Genomic DNA, 18,937 nt, shown 5'->3' on the forward strand with positions numbered 1-18,937 from the left:
GTGAGATAATGTAAACATAATTATTCCCCATTTTACAGGAAACAGGTTGAGAGAGCCCCAGGCCACAGCCTCTCCCACACGCCCACAAGTCCCGCACTGGTTCTGCCACACCTCATTCATCACTTCTCCCGAAAAGGGGGCGAGGCAGCAAGGTCTTGGACTTAAGAGGAATCTTAGAGGTCATCTAGCCTTCCCTCCTCATTTTACAGATGAGGAAGCTATGGCCCAGACAGGTTGAGCAAGAGAAATGGCTATGGGAAGGGGGTAGAGGAAGGAATTTGCTACACTAGGCCAAATGTCATGGCGGGGTGGGGGTGGAGGAGGTAAGGGGAAAGGGAAAGCGTTCGCGGGAAATGCGCACGCGCCTTTCTTCTGCCATTCCCCACTCCTGGGGCTGCCTCTGAACCGGAGCTCGCGGGGAAAAGAGCAAAGGAGCGGAGGCGGGGGAGGGGAGCGGCGAGGGTGTTGCTCGGCGCATGCGCCCCAACTTCCTTTTTCCATTCTGCTCGCAGCGGGTTTCCCCGGCTCCGGCGCCCTGGCTCCTCGGGCCGGGGTCTGGCTCCTGGTTTGGGGGGCGACTGTGCTTCTCCGTTGCATCGCAGCCAACCACTCGGGTAAAGGGAAGGCAGAGGGAGGCCACGGGGAGCACCAGGCTTGGTTTTTGGGCCCAGAATCATGGACATCTAGAGTAGTTAGCATAGAGCAGAAAGGTGGGATGAGGAGGGAGATTTAAAGCTCTGCCTCCCTGCGGTATGAGTCCTCCCCCACCCCTCTCGTGCCCACAGGGAGGAGCCTGGGCGGAGTCCGGGTTGGGGGAGACAGTCCGGAAAGGAGAGAAACTGACCATCAGTTACGCAGCTTTGACGTCTCCACGCCCCGACAGGCTTGGACTCCTGCCCCGATCTTAATGCAACCCGCGTGTCCTCTTTGCTGGGGAGGAAGAATGCAATTCCTCAAGCCTGGGAGGAACTGATGTTTTCCCTTTCCTTTTAAACATTTGAATTTAAACACCAGGAAAAGAGCCTTTCCACGCATGCAGCAGAGCACAAAATGTCAATCTCCATTTCATATCGTTTGCTTCCCCCCCCCCCCCCGAATACATCATCAATTTTACTCGTTACTCTCAGAACTGAACTGTTTGCCTATGCTTAAAGCGGCTGATTTTTTCAAGTTTAGGATATAGCCCTGTCATAAAGCAATGCCATGTCCAAAGGCAGGGGTGGTGGGGTGGAATGTGGAGCATCTCTAGACTTTACCTTAACGAACTGGTCCATCAGTTTGGAGGGAGACCCAGCAATCTCAATAAAGTAGTAACAACCCTTTTTCTTCTCTCCCCGCCCCCCGCCCCCCATGCAGGGAGTAGATTAATGCTATGAATGTTTGCAAGACCAGAAAACAGGGATTCGAAATGTTTGCAGGAGGCAGGCTCTAACCCGTCTAATTCGAACTTGCTAGTGAGGAAATTTGGCAATTTAGGCTCCAGTATTAAGTAATCAGACTTAAATGTTTTCGTTGGCAGCGATATCTATTTTTCTTTCAGAGGCTTGAAATCATTATTCCTGTGGAAATCTTTTGGTGTTGTATTGGAAGTTTGGTCTTGTTGCAATCCAGTATGCTGAGTACTTCCCTCTAGTGTGTACCCCTAGTAAAATGTAAAAAAGTTTTAATTTCAGTTTTTAATCTACTTTTGCTTTCAGCAAATATGTAGTAAAGGCTAGATTTACATAAAAGAAATGAGGGGTACTTGGATATTTAAGAGGATTCACAATAGCAAGCTGTGAATAGGGAGCTTTCCCAATGCATTTAAAAATCTTAACGTTTGCAAAATTTGATTTTCATTTCTACAACTTTAAAGAATTTTTGTCATGCCACTTTGTCATTCATTCAATAAACTCATTTGTGTGCACAATATTGGGATACCTAGGTGTCAAAGTGGATATAGATCGAGGGCCTGGAGTCAGGAAAACCTTAGTTCAAATCCAGCCTTAGACACTTAACTACCTGTGTGATTCTGGACAAGTTGTTTAAACCCTATTTGCCTCAGTTTCCTCAGCTGTAAAATGAGTTGGAGAAAGAAATGGCAAACCACTCCAGGATCTCTATCAAGAAAACCTCGGGGTGGCTAGGTGGTACAGTGGATAAAGCATCTGCCCTGGATTCAGAAGGACCTGAGTTCAAATGAAGCCTCAGACACTTGACACTTACTAGCTGTGTGACCCTGGGCAAGTCACTTAACCTTCATTGCCCCGGAAAAAAAAATAATTTCAAGTAGGACAGATTTTCCAGAGAAGTCAATTACAACTTCCTTAAACATATTTCTTTTTCAGGCCTTATTACTTAAATATTTATGGGGAATCTACTTTGTCGGTTTCATAAAAGGTCTCTTTTGATTGTTTTTTAGGCAAAAGTACCAATTGTTCAGAGATTGTCCTGATACAAGAAATTTTGAAAGATGGATTTCACAGGTAAGTTTTCTTAATAAATTGGCAGCCATTTGTTTCAGAACATTGTTTTATGTAATTTAGGGACAAAGGAAATTGCTAAGATATTTAGGTGGGCAGATATCTGTAATATACTTGGTCTGTTGGTGTTTATCATTCACTTATTCATCTGTAATGTGTTTTGAGAATAGATATAGAAATAATTAATTGAGGAAAAAATAAACATTAATTTAAAACAGTATCATCATCTCAGCAATTTGTATGGTGATCTGACTCATGAAAGATCTAACCAGGCATATCAAGTGTGACTATAAAATAGCCTTTCCCAACCTCTCAATTCTGGTGCTGGACTACCTGAGAATGGGAACAGTTAGATGTTTGGGGTTAGGAGGAAGGACACAAGATAGTATTATAATTATAAAGTGTATGAGTTGAGAGGAACTCAGGTGAATTATCTGGGGAACAAAGTGGGTTTTTCAAAGAGTTATAGCATGATTGTGACATAATTTGACCATTAAGTGAAAAGCCTTTATCAAAAGAACTCATCAATAAAACTTTTCTAAAATTAATACAGCTTAATTTTGATGACATGTGATATAATGTATGATTCCTCTTTGTGAACTGAATGCAGATTATTTTAAATTTATTTTTCTTTCAGAGACTTGCTAATAAAAGTGAAACTTGGCACAAATGTTGAAAATTCACAGACTTGCAATGTTTTGATTAAATATCACCTCCCACCAGGATTATATGTGGACCCATATGAATTGGCTTCATCACAAGAACACAATGTGACAGAGGTATAGTATAATAAATAAAGTTTGGGTGTGATTATTAGGTTAGTTGTTCTTTGAGTATTTTAAATCAGAGAAGCTGCAGCTTGTAACATTGTCAGCCAGGAAATGTCTTAATTATTTGTCCATTTTATTAGCTATATCTTGAAAATATTTCAAGATTAACATCAGAATAATGTATGTGTCAAAATATGTGGCACTTGTCAGGAATAATAAAAATTAACTACTAATTAGTACTTTAAGATTTACAAAGTGCTTCCCTTATAACAACCCAGAGTGAGATTATACATAAGTTTTATTACTGTCATTTAACAAATGAAGAAACTGAGGCATGTAGTGGTTAAGGAGGAAGTAAGGAAAGAAACATTAAATGCTTATTCTATGCCAGGTATACAAGGGGAAAGAATGACAGTTCCTGCCCTCAATGAGTTTAACATTGTAATGTTGGAAGAAAAGACACAAATGCTGAAAAGGAGGGTGAATGTACTTGAAAAGGAAGGGTCAGGGCCTGGTTTTGAAGTAATGAGAAAGCTGGTACGGGACTTGGAGAGGAATAGAAGCTGACTGGCCCCTGTATAAAATAGAGGCTCCTGGAGGAGCCTGTGGTGGCCCTTGTGGAGGGTCATGCTCAAAGAAATAGGCCAGGCAGTGGTAGGCTACTTTCAGGGAAGGAGGCCTGGGAACTGAGGGAAGTTTTAGGATGAGCCACCTTAGAGGGGGTTTTGAAACGTAGAGAAACAGGAACCAGGCTGGGAGGGAAAGGAGAGTTGAGTGACTTTGATCATTGCTACTTCCTTATCTTCTTTCCCTGCAAAGTATCTCTTCCTACTATTCTAAAGAGCCATTAGCAGCATATTTCCTTTGAGAGGAGGCCAAGTTCCCCCATGAGAGTTGACGGTGTGGTAGAATGTATTCCCCTGCAGGCATGCCAGAAAAAAGGGATCTGAGCCATGACCCCCCCTTTTTTTTCCTCCATATCAAATTTTGTTCACTTTATTTTATTTTTTTATATTCTAAATTTGGCAAACAGCAACACACATGAACATTTCCATGTACATAGGAGAATAACAAAAAGAATGTCTATGAAACCACAAATATTATATATAGCATTTTAAAAAATAAAGTATTTGCTAAATTCCACACATTGGTTCCAAAGTTGTCGTTCCTCCCCCCCCCCCTTTTTGTGTGTGTGTGTGACAATTGGGGTTAAGTGATTTGCCCAGGGTCACACAGCTAGTAAGTGTCAAGTGTCTGAGGCCAGATTTGAACTTAGGTCCTCCTGACTCCAGTGTTGGTGCTCTATCCACTATGCCACCTAGCTACCTCCTGTCCCTTTTTTTCTATGACACTCTCTGAATTTCCTTCTTATCTTGTCTGTATATTTTCTTTAAATTCTTCATTAGCACTTTTCTTCTTTCTTTTGGATTGCTTTCACTACCCACCTCTTCCCTCAAAATTCTGTCTCTTCCAAATCTTCTCTATTAACAAGTGAGCATAGTCTAGTAAAACAAATCTCCACCTTGGTTATGCTTGACCCTGCCTTTTTTTTGTTGTTTTGTTTTGCTCGGGGCAATGAGGGGTTAAATGACTTGCCAGGGTCACGCAGCTAGTAAGTGTCAAATGTCTGAGGCTAGATTTGAACTCAGGTCCTCCTGAATCCAGGGCTAGTGCTTTATCCACTGCGCCACCTAGCTGCCCCATGACCCTGCTTTTTAAAGGCTCATACTTATAATTTCCTGAAGTAAATTTCCTGCTGATTTTTTTATGGTAACCTTTTATGGGATTTTCTATAATATTCCCTACAGAAGCTCATCAAACGGTGTTGAATGACTTTTAACTGACATGTTTCAGAACTTCTCTAATCTCATAATCATGATTCATGATCTTTCTTACTTGTTCCATAAATTAATTTACTTCTTTATAGAATGAATTTGCAAATCAAATGTGGTTGGGAATATCAAATTATAAACACCCAGTTATCTGTGTTATTGGGAGCTTTTCTGCTCAGCTGTATCTTGATTGTGATCCTGTTCTGTGGGGCAGACAGACTTCATGAGAAGCAGGGTTGTGGTCCCTACCTTCTGGGCTGGAAGGGATAGAGACATGTGCTTTTGTTTTGCTGAATGGGGCCTGTTATCCTCATGAAGTAAATCCTTGTCTTAGGCAACTCAGATACCTAGTATGGACTAGCTCTTTTTAGTTTTTAAGCACTTGGAAAAGAAAGCAGCTAAGATGGTTTCATTAGAAACAAGTCATGTCAAACTACCTTCTTTTCCTGTTTTTGATAGAGTTATGAGGTTATCAGGGAATAATCTTAATGTAAACATAGGATTATAGGATCCCAGGTTGAGAACTGGAAAGGACCTTTGAAATCATTTAGTGCAACCCTCTCATTTTGCCGGTAAGGAGACATAAACCAAAGAGTCAAAATAAGTCACAGATTCAAAAAAGTGGTGGAGCTAGGATTCAAACTTAGGCCCTTTCACTCTAAATCCAACCAATAAGAGAAAGGAAAAGAAATAAAAATCTATAAATGTTGCTCCAAGTCCAATGGAGAGCTCCCAGATATAAACCCTGACTGTGATTCCAACTGAAATGCTTTCTTGGGATTTAAGTTTTTTTTATTTGTTTGGTTTTTTGTTTTTGCAGGGCAATGGGGGTTAAGTGACTTGCCCAGGGTCACACAGCTAAGTAAGTGTCAAGTGTCTGAGGTCAGATTTGAACTCAGGTACTCCTGAATCCAGGGCCCGTGCTTTATCCACTGTGCCACCTAGCCGCCCCCGGGATTTAAGTTTTTCCAAGCTGGCTAGCTTTACCTAAGACTTTTTGGCTTTGTTTTCTAGGATCTTGAGACTTAGAATATTTTGATTTCAGCAAGCCATGTGACAGAATCTCTGATGATGTCCTTGTGGACAAACTGAAAAAATATAGCCTGGATGATATTCAGTTATGTGAATTCTTAGCTAGTTGAAGAACTGGACAGAAAGGTTGTGGCTTGAGCGGATTTGGGATTTATTCCTTTCTATTTGGTTCACCTGCAAATTTGATTTTTGGGGATGTCATATTCTATCTTTGCAACCATATAGCTCTATTAGAAAAATATTGTTGTTTTAAAAAATGGGTTTTTGTTTCTAGAAACAGACTGGGATCTTTGAAAGTTCTGGTATTTCCCAAATATGATCCAGCCTACTCTCTTCCTCTTACTATAGACATTACACTTTGTGATTTTAACACTCTATTTTGTAAACCAGGATTTCAGGCTTTGAGGGTTTGGGTTTTTTTTGAGGGTTTGAGTTGTTTTTCTTTAAGCAGCTACCTCACACTGTTGCCTCATACTGAGCTTGTACTCATCTGAAAGCTCTAGGTTTTTATGAATTGCTGTTAGGCTAGATCTCTTATTTTATACATACACACAATAAGGCTATATCTCTTATATACACAAACATATTTGTATGTGTGTGTGTGTATATATATATACATATATATATATATATATACACATACACTCATGTGTATATATACTCTCTCTCTCTATATATATGCATACATATACATCAAGATATGTGAGCTATTGATTGACCATCCAATTGCAGTTCAAAATTTGAACAATAAGCATTTTTACCTATTAGATTTTCCTGTGGAAATTATTAATCTCTTTTAAGTGGTTGTGGACCACTCCTCATTTAGGAGGCTCCAAATATTCACAGGCATGATCTAATACAATGTCATTTGCAATTTAAGAACATAAGGGGAACCTCATGATCTATCAAGAATGCCTTTTGCATTTGGACTTCGCCCAGGACATCTGGCAGAGGCAATATCTTTGCTCTCTGGGTCTCCCTCCTTAACATTGGTTAAACTTAGGTAATACAAGATAATAACCAGTCATTGTCTTTATCTGCTTCACTTTTTTATCCCCCACTAGTAAGTTGTATAGGCCTTGTTGAGGTTGTTGTAATTGAACAGTGTCTTCATCTGATCTTTTTCCTTTCTTCCCATTCCCATTTGACTTTTGTTGTAACCACTTGATAGTCTGCACATTCTGAAATGACTCTTGCCCCTTCCAGAGACTTGTCCTGTATAAAAGTTAATATTTTTTAAAGGAAAAAAGGGAAGAGATAGAAGAGGAAAAAATCAGTAAAACCGATTAATACATTAAAAAAATTTGAAAATATATGCCATATTCCACACCCAGGGACCTACCTTTCAACTCTGAAAAGGGGTGGGATGGGTTAAACATCCTTTAAAATACAATTTAGATTTCATCTCCAGTAAACCTTCCCAAATCTCTCTCCTTTAGGCAGTAAGGATTGGCACCTTTCTAATGCAGTTTTATATTTTTGTATGTAATTTTGTATGTTAGTTGTTTTCCCTCTAACCTATGAGAGAGGATCTGGCCTTATCTAAATCTAATGTTGATTGCTAAACTCTTCGATCATCGTGAGTTATCGTTTGTCTTGTGTCTCATGCCATATGAATTTCTAAACTATCCAGAACAGCCTGTGAGAAACAAAACTAACCTTACAAGCTTGGGATGGACTTCCTGACCAGCCTGACCGTTGGTGCTTTGTCTTTCTGCAGGACTCCTTTATTTGTGTCTGTGAAGAACAGGAAGCTATTAGAATGACTTAATCACTTTAGCCTCAACACTCTTCTTTTGTTTTTTGGCTTTTTAAAAAAAAATAGTAGTAGATAGCACATAGATTTGTTAATACTGACATAATTTCAGCCTTTCAGGAAAATATTTTATTATCAAAACCAGGATGCAAGGGGAGTTTATGTCAATGGTCATGCTCCTACAAGGATGAACTCTGACAGCCCTCTTTTCCAAAGACTTCCTTGGGCTGCTGTAACTTTTCATGTAGCAGCCTCAACAAAGACTTGAAACAAGAGTTGTTTTCTTTTAACCAGCTAGCCTTGATTAAATATAGTACATACCTTTTCCACTGTAGATTTCGGGGTTCAGTGAACTTGGATGGGAGGGGATTATACCTTATACATCAATGTGTAACTGAAATTAAATACAGTTTTCCCTTCCACATTGTCACTTTCCCCATTACAGTTTTGGCATAAGAAATCAAATGGGAATTTTGGAGTTTTGTGGAAGTGACAGACCACATATGAAGGCCAGCAGATGACGCAGAAAAAGTTTAGAAACTCAGAAATGCATAAAATATATGTATAGTATTATATAATATCAACATACTTTTTCTTTTAATATAATAATTCAGACTTCTCTGGTATGAAGGGAGGGGCAGACATTTTTATGTGGATTTTCAAGATGGTTGGGGGGGGGAGGGTGGACTTCATCCCTAACCCCTGAGATGTGGAAGGGATAACTATAGTTCCTTCAGTTATGGATGTAGGCAGTAGACTACAGTAGTATTAGGTTTGCCAATGGGGGCTGTGACCAAAAGGAAGGAAGGAAGGAAGGCAGGTGGGTTAAGGGCTCCTACTTTAGGAGATTAGACCTCCTATTGGTGGTTAAATTGGAGAGAAAGTATTTGGGAAAAAAGTCTTGTCTTCTTTTTCAAAGTCTGAGGTATAGGGAATGGGGAGACTTGTTTCTGCTTGTGAGTACCAAGTCTTTTGGGATTTTTGTTTCTTCTTTCTAGATAATCGTTTTCTCTCTTTACAGGCAATGATCATTCAAGATACTGTAGACTTAGAAGCCCCCAACTATTTGTCTAAAGAATTCAGTGTTTTTGTTTATGCCAAGTCAGATTCTCAGTGCTCTGAGTGCTTTACCACAATTTTGCCTGTCCACTGCCGGTATCACCAGCCGGAGGGGAATGAACAAAGAGCTTTTGTGGTGGTTAAGAACCCAGAATTATTTGTCAGTTGCTACAATGGTAAGTGTTGGTTTTTAAAATGCCCCTAAAAACAACAAAAACAAAACAAAAAATGCCCCTAAAGTAAGATGAACAAGTGTCTCATAGGGATGGAGGATGGACCTTTGATCTCTTTGATAAGGGGAAATTACCTGGTGAGGAAATTCACTCTATCTGGGTAGGTTGCACCATTTTTATACCTTATATGGCCTTAGAGAGTTGCCCAGAGTATTGAAAAGTTAAGTGATTTGCCCAGGGCAATGTAGAAGATGTCTCTCTGAGGCAGAACTTGAAACCTGTATCTTTCTAGCCTCAGAGTTAACTTTCTATTATCCCATTCTGCCTCTTCCCATTGATATTTGGGGTTTTTTTTCTCTTGAGTTTGAGAATCTCTTTTAACTTTGAAGCTACCTCTGTATAATATGAGTTAATTGAAGGTAGAATGAGCCAAGTACTGATAACTCTACTAAGTACTAGTTATATTGGAAAATTTGGTAAGTTTTATTTCACTATATTAGAATATAAAAGTTGTCAGACTGGGTCATTCTGCTTGTCCATTCAGAGAAGTATTCTGGCTTTGATAGTGAGATCAAGTGATATGCTTTCTTCCTAGATATTGACTTCAGAATGTTAGAGGTGTGTCACCTAAACATCATGATTTTCATTAAAAATCTATTATTTATCCATCATGATCTATTAATTTAAGCTTCTGGCAGGGACATTATTAATATTTTAGCCTCAAGTATCACTGGGTGCACTTGGAATCATGAGTTCCCTGCTGTAGAACCCTTTGGACAAAATGGTACTGTCGTAATCTAAATTTGTGTCTTTCAGACTTCCAGGGACATCCCTCTAGTTCTGGTATAGTGCGGGTTAGTAAACAAGTCCTTATTAAGGGCAGCTAGGCAATGAAGTGAATAGAGTACTAGGCCTGGAGTTAGGAAGACTTGAGTTCAAATCCAGCCTCAGACACTTACTAGCTATGTGACCCTGGGCAAGTCACTTAAGCTCTGTCTATTTCAATTTTCTCAGTGAGGATCAAATGAGGTAATATTTATGAAATACTTAGCATAGTGCCTGACACAGAGTAGACAACTAATGATTAAGCTGTATCTCCCAGCCTTCATAAATTAGGCTGCTCTGTTAAATCATCATAAAAAACATTGATTAAACACCCAGTGTCTTCAGCATCCCATGATAGATGTTGGGGGTACAGGAGAATGATATAAAATTTAGCTAACATGCTGTCTCAGGAGGAAGGCTTATGGTATTGCAAGGAGATAAGACACCAACAGAGATAATTGTAATCTACTCTGTTACATGATAAGTGCATTTGAGAATAATAAGATGAATTGCTTTGTGAAATCTGCAGTGAAAGGTTGGTGTTGAAGGTTTGAGGTGTGTGTGGAAATCAGGAGAGTTAAAGTTACGTTGGACCAATACATGTACATAATGTCATCAACAAGCATGTATTAGGTTCTTACTGTGTACCAGGCACCGGGAGATACAAATGTAAAGATGAAACAGCAGTGAAACAAAGCAGCTGGTCAAAAAGACCTTTGCTAGTGTTTCAGAGATACTCAAATATCAGCGTCCTCAGATAAAAGGCTTTCTTTCTCCTATCCTGAGTAAAGTCTCTTATTCCCTCTCTCTCTAGATTTTCCTCCTCTGAATTGCTGGAAACAGTCTGACATGGAAGCTCCGTGTTCTATGAAGAATAAGCACATCTGTCAGTGGAGCAATGTGAAGTACAAATCAGTAAGCTGGTTTTAAAAAATGTTTCTTTATTCTTAATACTATCATGCTTCTGTCACCATTAGTGAATTAAAGTTTTAGGGCATGGCTCATGGGAGGTGATTAGTTTCTGCCTTCAATATGAAAACTTACCTTTAGGTTTTTCAGCGTCTCAACCAACTTCCTTCATTTCTCCCCAAATTCATCTTTTCTTTCTTCTAGAATAAATAACTTCTGCACAGCTCCTCACTGTTGATTTTTCTTCTATTCTTTTTCTCCTTAGTTCCTTCTTCTCAGCTTTTTAATTTGACATGTCTTTGTCTAGCTCTTTGTTGTTGTTCAGTCATGTCTGACTCTTTGTGACTCCATTTGGAGTTTTCTTGACAAAGATACTGGAATGTTTTGCCATTTCCTTTTCCAGCTCATTTTACAGATGAGGAAACTGAGGTAAACAGGTTTAAGTGACTTGCCCAGGGTCACAAACTAGTGTTTTAGGTCAGACTTGAGCTTCAGGCCCAGCACTGTATTCACTGTGCCACCTAGCTGCTCCTAGGTATTTCCAATTTTTTCTTAGGCTGTTATGCTGTGTGAATAATATACGAGGCCATTTTGCATTGAAACAAAATAGGTTTTAACACATTTACAATCTAAACCATCAAATAACATTATTGTTGTTGTTGTTTGTCCTTCATTCTTGAAGAGGACCATGACATTGAGGTGATGTGACTTGCAGTGAATTTGATTTAAGTGAGGCAGGGCTGTGCAAGGTCACCAACCTCACTCTCTCCTCCAGAGCTATATGAGTCCAGTGGCAAGATATACATCAGGACTACTGGAGATGCCCCAAGATTTTTAAGGCAATTAGGGTTAAGGGACTTGCCGAGGCTCTCACAGCTAGTAAGTGTCTGAGGTGAGATTTGAACTCAGGTCTTCCTAACTCCAAGGCTAGTGCTTTACCATTGCACCACGTAGCTGCCCCTAGCAAAATAATATAAATGTGTTAGACAAACATAAAGTGGTTTTATTATTACACTATTATAAGTGGCTCATTTGATAGTGTGCTAGACCAGAAATTAGGCAGAACTTAGTTAAAATCCAGCTTCAGACACTTACTGGCTATGTGAAATTGGGCAAGTCACTTAACCTCTATTTGTCTCAGTTTTCTCATCTGTAAAATGGAGATAATAATAGTATCTACCTCCCAGGGTCTTTGTGAGGGTCAAATTAGATACTATTTATAAAGTACTTTGGGAACCTTAAAGTGTTCTATCAGTGCTAATAATTATTATTAATATTATATTTGAAATTTGAAATGTCCTCATCATAGAAGCTAGATGGTACGGTGGATAGAGCCTGGGTCTTGGAGTCAGGAAGATTTGAGTGTAAATCCAACTTCATACACTTAATAGCTGTGTGATCCTGGGCAAGTCACTTAACCCCTATCTGCCTCAGTTCCTCATCTGTAAAATGGGGACACTGAGTGAACAAAATGACTGACCAATAAACAACAACAACAACAACAACAATCATTGCTGGTTGGAAGTCCATCCTTCTAACTTGATTGATAGATAGCTATATTTCATGGAGATGTGTTCAATATACATGATACTGTTTTGTAGTAGAGTGCCTTCTTAGAGCCAGAATGTTCTTTGGATGTCCAGGAAAACATGAGAATATTTCACAGAACTCATCCTTGTTATCAAATGAATTGCTATGGGTCTTAAGGTGACTAAATTTTTCTAATGCTACGATGTTGCTGGGAAGTTACATTTGATTTGTAAGTCCAAAGGAAGTGGGAAACTAATTTATAGTTTAGTGATAGGGTAAGTTTCATTTTAAAACAAGGTAAAATTGGTCCTTAACATCTTAGGCTTTTTAAGGAGTTGTTTTCTTCAGTAGATTTTTGTACCTCCTTTTCTCTTTGGCCAATTCTACTTTTAAAAGACTTGTTTTCATTTTCTATGCTGTTGACTCCTTTTTCATAATTCTCTTGCATGACTTTCATTTATTTTCCCAGTTTTTCTTCTACACCTCTCATTTGATTTTTTAAATCTTTTTTGAATTCTTCCAGAACTTTTTGGACTTGAGACTGATTCATTCATATTTCTCTTTGTGGTTTCTTTGTATGTAGGCTTTTTGACGTTGTTGTCTTCTTCTGAGTTTGTGTTTTGATCTTCTCTGTTGACATAGTAGCTTTCTATGGTCAGGGCCTTTTTTCCCCCCTTTTTTTTTTCTTTTCTAATTTTTCAGCCTATTTTTTGACTTTTAAAGTTGACCTCTGCTCCTGGGGCACAGGGGGCACTGTCCCAAGCTTCTTGTGCTGAGAGTCAGGGGACTGGTCACTGGCTTGCTTGCATCATTGTCCCAGGGCTGGCAACTTGCCTGCTGGGCTGGAGTTGCCAGTTCTATTCTAGCCTACTGTGCTAGGGCCTCTGGACCTGCTGCATGGGGACTGGAGGCCTCATTGCTGGCTTGCCATGCTGCCTGCCTGCTGAACTGGGATGAAGGGGTCTCTGTTGTTGTCTGCTGGGGCTAGGAGTCTCCCATTGGTTTGCCCAGACAACTGTTGCATTGGAATGCACTCCCCTTTAAACCAAATTGAGATAGACCTTTCTTGTAGGCATCCTAAGTTATCTTGGGCTGGAAAGTTGTTTCCTTTTGTAGGTTCTGTTGCTCTAGAATTAGTTGCGAGGTGTGATTTAAATTTGTTTCAAGAGAAATTGGGGAGAACTCAGGCAACTTCCTGCCTTTTTTCTGCCATCTTGGTTCTGCCTCCCTCCTTAACACCTTAGATGAAATTTCAAATCAGTCTATTAGTGCACCTTGCTTTACTTTGGATGATGTGTTCTTTTTTAAAGTCATGATGAAAATAAATGACTTTACAAAGGTATTAATGAGGGGGTGGCTAGGTGTTGCAGTGGATAAAGCACCGGCCCTGGATTCAGGAGGACCTGAGTTCAAATCCAGCCTCAGACACTTGACACTTACTAGCTGTGTGACCCTGGGCAAGTCACTTAACCCCCATTGCCCTGGAAAAAAAAAAAACACCAAAAAACCAAACCAACCCCCCCCCCCCCCCAAAAAAAAAACCCGAACAAATAAACAAACAATTTTAAAAGGGGCAGCTAGGTGACACAGTGGATAGAGAGCCAGCCCTGGAGTCAGGAGGACCTGAGTTCAAATCCACCCTCAGATACTTAACACTAGCTGTGTGACCCTGGGCAAGTCACTTAACCTCAATTGCCTCACACACACACACAAAAAAATTTTTTAAAAAACCAACCAAACAAAAAAACCAAAAGGTAGTAATGACCTATGAGCTTTTAAAAGATATCATTTATTTTAGGGCTGAAAGAGAATAAATTAATAGATTTAAAATTGTAAGAGGCCGTAGACTTTATTTAGTCCAACACATTTTACATAAATGAAGAATCCGATCTATAGAGTTTAAGTGATACCTCCAAGGTCATACAGGTGGCAAAACTAATTGTTATGGATTAGGTGAATACTAAATTTGTGTGAGCTTTTATGGATGACATAAATTTAGAAGCCAAGGGTTTTGTTTTGTTTTGGTGGGGCAGTGAAGGTTAAGTGACCTTCCCAGGGTCACACAGTTAGTAAGTGTCAAGTGTCTAAAGCCAGATTTTAACTCAGGTCCTCCTGAATCCAGGGCCCGTTCTTTATCTACTGAGCCACTTAGCTTCCCCTGTTTGGTTAATTTAAAAAAAAAGTAAACTATTTCTAATTTGCCTATCAGATTTTTTTTTTTTTGGCCGGGCAATGGGGGTTAAGTGACTTGCCCAGGGTCACACAGCTGGTAAGTGTCAAATGTCTGAGGCCAGATTTGAACTCAGGTACTCCTGAATCTAAGGACTGTGCTTTATCCACTGAGCCATGTAGCTGCCCCTGCCTATCAGATTTTTAAGATTGCCCATTTCCATAAGACCTTTGTAACTAAATTGACAATGGGAAGTTACCTATAGTGTGTAGGCAATGCTTCTGTTGAACTTGGAAAATCAATTTCTTTGCAGAAGACACCACCATAGCTCTTTTGCTCTTGCTGTCATAATTCAGTTGTGACAGTTCTTGAGTAACAGATTTTTCAAGTCGTTTGGAGAAGAAAGAAGTAGGATAGAAGAATGATGAGAGATTTGGTTGTTTGGGTGTTCACTTGGTACTTTTATTCATTCAGTATTTCCTAAACATAGACTTCCATTTAATTTTTATTTTTTTCTCAACTGCATGTAAATAAACATTTTTAAAATTTATTTTAAAAATTTTGAGTTTTACATTCTCTTCCTATCTCCTCTCTCCCCTCCTTGAGAAGGCAAGCAATTTGATATCGATTATACCTGTGCAATCATGCAGAAAGCTTCCATATTAGCCATCCAAAATAGACTTCCTAATGTGATTCTTGTAAAGAAGAAACAGATCTTTTTAGAGAGTTATGTTACTTATATAGGCCATATTAAACCAGTTGGCAAACTGAATTTTAGAAATATATTAATATTGTTTAAGGTAAATGTGGTAGCTGCATTGGGATTCTATAGGCATTTGTTAGTACTCAACCTCAGGTGTGAGTTTCAAAGAAAGATATCATACATGTGACATCAGGAAAAGGGGTGGGGACAGGAAATAAAACATTGCTTCATAGAATAAGCTATTCATTGAAAGACCATGAATTAAACAGCACTTTTAAAATTGAGTGTGATATTTTTCTGAAAGAGATTCACCAGAAGAAAAACAACTGATTACCCCCCCACCAACTGAGTGATTAAAGTTGTTGTAAACTCTCCTTTATGTGTGTGTTTAGAGTGGTCTTCTAATCTTTAACTTTTCCATTCTCTCTCTCTCCCTCTCTCCATAGGTCAATCAGAATGTGGTCCTACAGGTTCCAGTGGGGCTAAGGGTACATTGTCTCCTCGTATGTGTCATGACGCTGCTTGTTACAGTCTTATGTTCTGGTTTCATCCTTAGAGCAGTCTTCAAACATGGTCATTTCTCCCTGTGAGAATGTAATGTGGTGATTTGTGGCATTCCAGAATTATGGCATTCCTTTTGATTGGCAGTAATGTATTTTAGTTTTGGTGAAACCAATTTAATAAAAAATATAAAATGGTGTTTTGTAAATAATTTCACTTAATACAGAAATTTAATGCTGAATTTGTGCTTGCTAAATCTGCAAGTATCAAGTGTCAATATAAACAATTTAATTATGTTAAATGGATAAATTATTTTTTAAAGAATAGGGTCAACTACAAGATTGTAAGCCCTTTGAATGTAAAGAATCATGTTTCATTTATCTTTATAGCTTCTTGACAGCAGCTCTTTGCACTTAGTATAATAAGTTAATTGAATTGGAACAGACATATGCAGAGACATGAATTTCTTATATTTTTTGTCATTATTAAATAACAGATGTTTTAAAAATCAGGGAAAGAATTACAGAAGAGGAATCATAATATTTCTAATCAGACATTTGATTGAGGTTTAATTTCTTGGAAAAACATTAAGAAATATCCAGAGGTTTAGGGAGAAGCAAAATTAACACAAGAATTACTATTATTAATTATTACTAATTACTAATAGCAAAACTTACCATACTCAATGGTATTCTATTTATGTCTTTTATTATACTCACTTCTGGATTTATATATATCTATATATCTATATATATATATCTCAGGGGTGGGGAAGGGAAAATAGTGAAGTTACCTAATAAGCTTTAGGTTAAGAGAATCGTGAGGAACACAGCTCAATTTGGTCATTAAAGTAGGTCTTTTTACAAAATTAGTGATTTCTATGAAGTCTTGTGTATCTCATAAGATTATTTACAGATTAAGATTTTTTTTTGTGGGCAATGAGTTAAGTGACTTGCCCAGGGTCACACAGCTAGTAAGTGTCAAGTGTCTGAGGCTGGATTTGAACTCAGGTCTTCCTGAATCCAGGACCGGTGCTTTATCCACTGTGCCATCTAGGTGCCCCAGATTAAGATTTTAAAAAATGGAACCCTAGTCATTGTATTTGGATAAAAAAACAGAAGTAAGAATAGCAGTAGGTGAACTTCAAAATAACACTGAAGTAAATGTGCTGCTAACTAATAAATCAGGATATATTATTTTAAAATATATTTTATTTATTGTGTTAAATATTTCCTAGTTACATGTAAAAATTTTTTAACATTCATTTTTTAAAAATTTTGAGTTCCAAATTCTCTCCTTCCCTCCTGTCTCTCACCCAACCCTTGAGAAGGCAAGCAATCATACATGTGAAGTCATGCAAAATTATTTCCATACTGGTTATATTATAAAATAAGATGCAAAAAAATCCCCAAGAAAAATAAAGTTAAAAAAAGTATGCTTCATTCTTCACTTAGAGTTTATCAGTTCTCTTTCTGAGAGGTGGATAACATTTTTCATCATGGGTCCTTTGGAATTATTTTGGATCATTGTCTTGATCAGAGTAGATAAGTCTTTAACAGTTCATCATCATGACACTTGCTGTTACTGTATACAATGTTCTTCTAGTTCTGCTCACTTCACTTTGCATCAATTCATATAAGTCTTCCCAGGTTTTTCAATCAGGATATGTTATAACTGTTTTTAGTAGAATAAATACAATGTGATTTTTGTGTGTGGTGAATACATAGACATGTATATACCACACGTACATAAACATTGGATTTGCTCTTTATATATGTATGTGTGTATGTTTCACTAGTAATTTCCCAAATTTTGGGGAAGAAAAATTTTACATGGGGTAACACATTTTATATCAATTGAAGGTAGAATATGTGAGTTGCTCTCCATCCCTTGACCTTATCCCGTTCTCTTCTTTCTCAATGTCTTTTTCTTTATCACATTGTTTCTTATATCTGGAATAGAGGCTGCCTCCAGTAGTTTATAGATCTCTGTAATGCATAAGACCTTCCTGGTGCCCATGCTAAGGGCATATCAACATGGGACAATTTGATAGATCTATAGTCCAGGGAACATTTAGTGAAAGTTTATTCCACATCATACCTCACTTGAGTAGTTCTAGTGTCTTATTATTGCATGTAGGAAGTACCACAGTGAGGGCATGTCAACCAGTACAGGTCAGCAGTGTGCACTTTTTTTTTTTTTTTTTTTTTTTGCGGAGCAATGAGGGTTAAGTGACTTCTCCAGGATCACACAGTAAGTATCAAGTGTCTGAGGTCATATTTGAACTCAGGTCCTCCTGAATCCAGGGCCGGTGCTTTATCCAATGTGCCACCTAGCTGCCCCAGCAGTGTGCACTTTTTACCTCATTTCTGGTGAAGACAGGATGACATAGTGGATAGGATACTGGGCTGGGATTTAGGAAGACCTGGCTTCAAATCTTGCCTCTGGAGAGTCATCTTCTCTGAGCCTCAGTTTCCTCATTTGTAAAATGGGGCCAATAATATCTGTAGGGAATAGCTACCCCACAGGGTGTTGGTGTTTTTCTCTGCATTGATGAAATTTAGTGCTTCGGGGTTTTTGGGGTTTTTTTTGGTTTTTTTTAGAATTAAGTTTTCTTTTTAAGCACATAATTTCTTAGTAGGCTTTTTTCTTCTTGGGAGGTGTTACCAATTCTAAAAATCATTTTAAAGAAAGCTTGACTTAAACAGTTATTTGTTGCTGATAATTGTTCAATTAAATAGAGAAATGTTTAATGAAGATGGCAAGGTTGAACCACAGGAAATTAAGTTGTGATACCCTGAGTTAATGACACCTACCTAGACTTGAATTAGTCATTGAAACAGTTTTGCCTCAGACAAACAGAGACCTGGGAAAGACCTTAATTTGGAGAGGCTGAGGTCATCTGCTGCATCCTGAGACCTTACCAGTCATCTTGACATAGATCTTACCACTGGACTTCAGTGACTCTGGAGGAGAGAGCAAGGCTGACGACTTTGTCAGCTCTGCCTTACTTAAATCTAGTTCGTGCACAAGTCACGACATCACCCTCCTGATGTCATTTGTCCTCTTCTAGGACAAAGACAACAGCAACAACAACCTCAGAGTGTTGTGAAGTCTAGCTAAGATAACATATATAAAGTGTGTTTTAGACTGTTAAGTACGTTACTGTTCGTCTTTGTTTTGCTCATAACACTTTGTTATCTGTGTTCAATAAT

The 18,937-nt window shown here is 38.5% G+C and overlaps 1 protein-coding gene across 1 annotated transcript; it reads left to right on the forward strand.

The window, feature by feature from the left end:
* The first annotated feature begins 295 nt into the window (after nt 1–295).
* On the forward strand, nt 296–15,920 carry PIGX (phosphatidylinositol glycan anchor biosynthesis class X). Its single transcript, XM_043993516.1, has 6 exons — nt 296–614; nt 2,402–2,465; nt 3,100–3,241; nt 8,874–9,087; nt 10,724–10,824; nt 15,668–15,920. Exons 1-6 carry the CDS (start codon nt 296–298, stop codon nt 15,809–15,811), a joined length of 984 nt encoding a protein of 327 aa, XP_043849451.1. The 3' UTR covers nt 15,812–15,920.
* Nucleotides 15,921–18,937: the final 3,017 nt, after the last annotated feature.

The sequence above is a fragment of the Dromiciops gliroides genome, chromosome 3, assembly GCF_019393635.1.
Source record: "Dromiciops gliroides isolate mDroGli1 chromosome 3, mDroGli1.pri, whole genome shotgun sequence".
Lineage (NCBI taxonomy): Eukaryota > Metazoa > Chordata > Mammalia > Microbiotheria > Microbiotheriidae > Dromiciops > Dromiciops gliroides.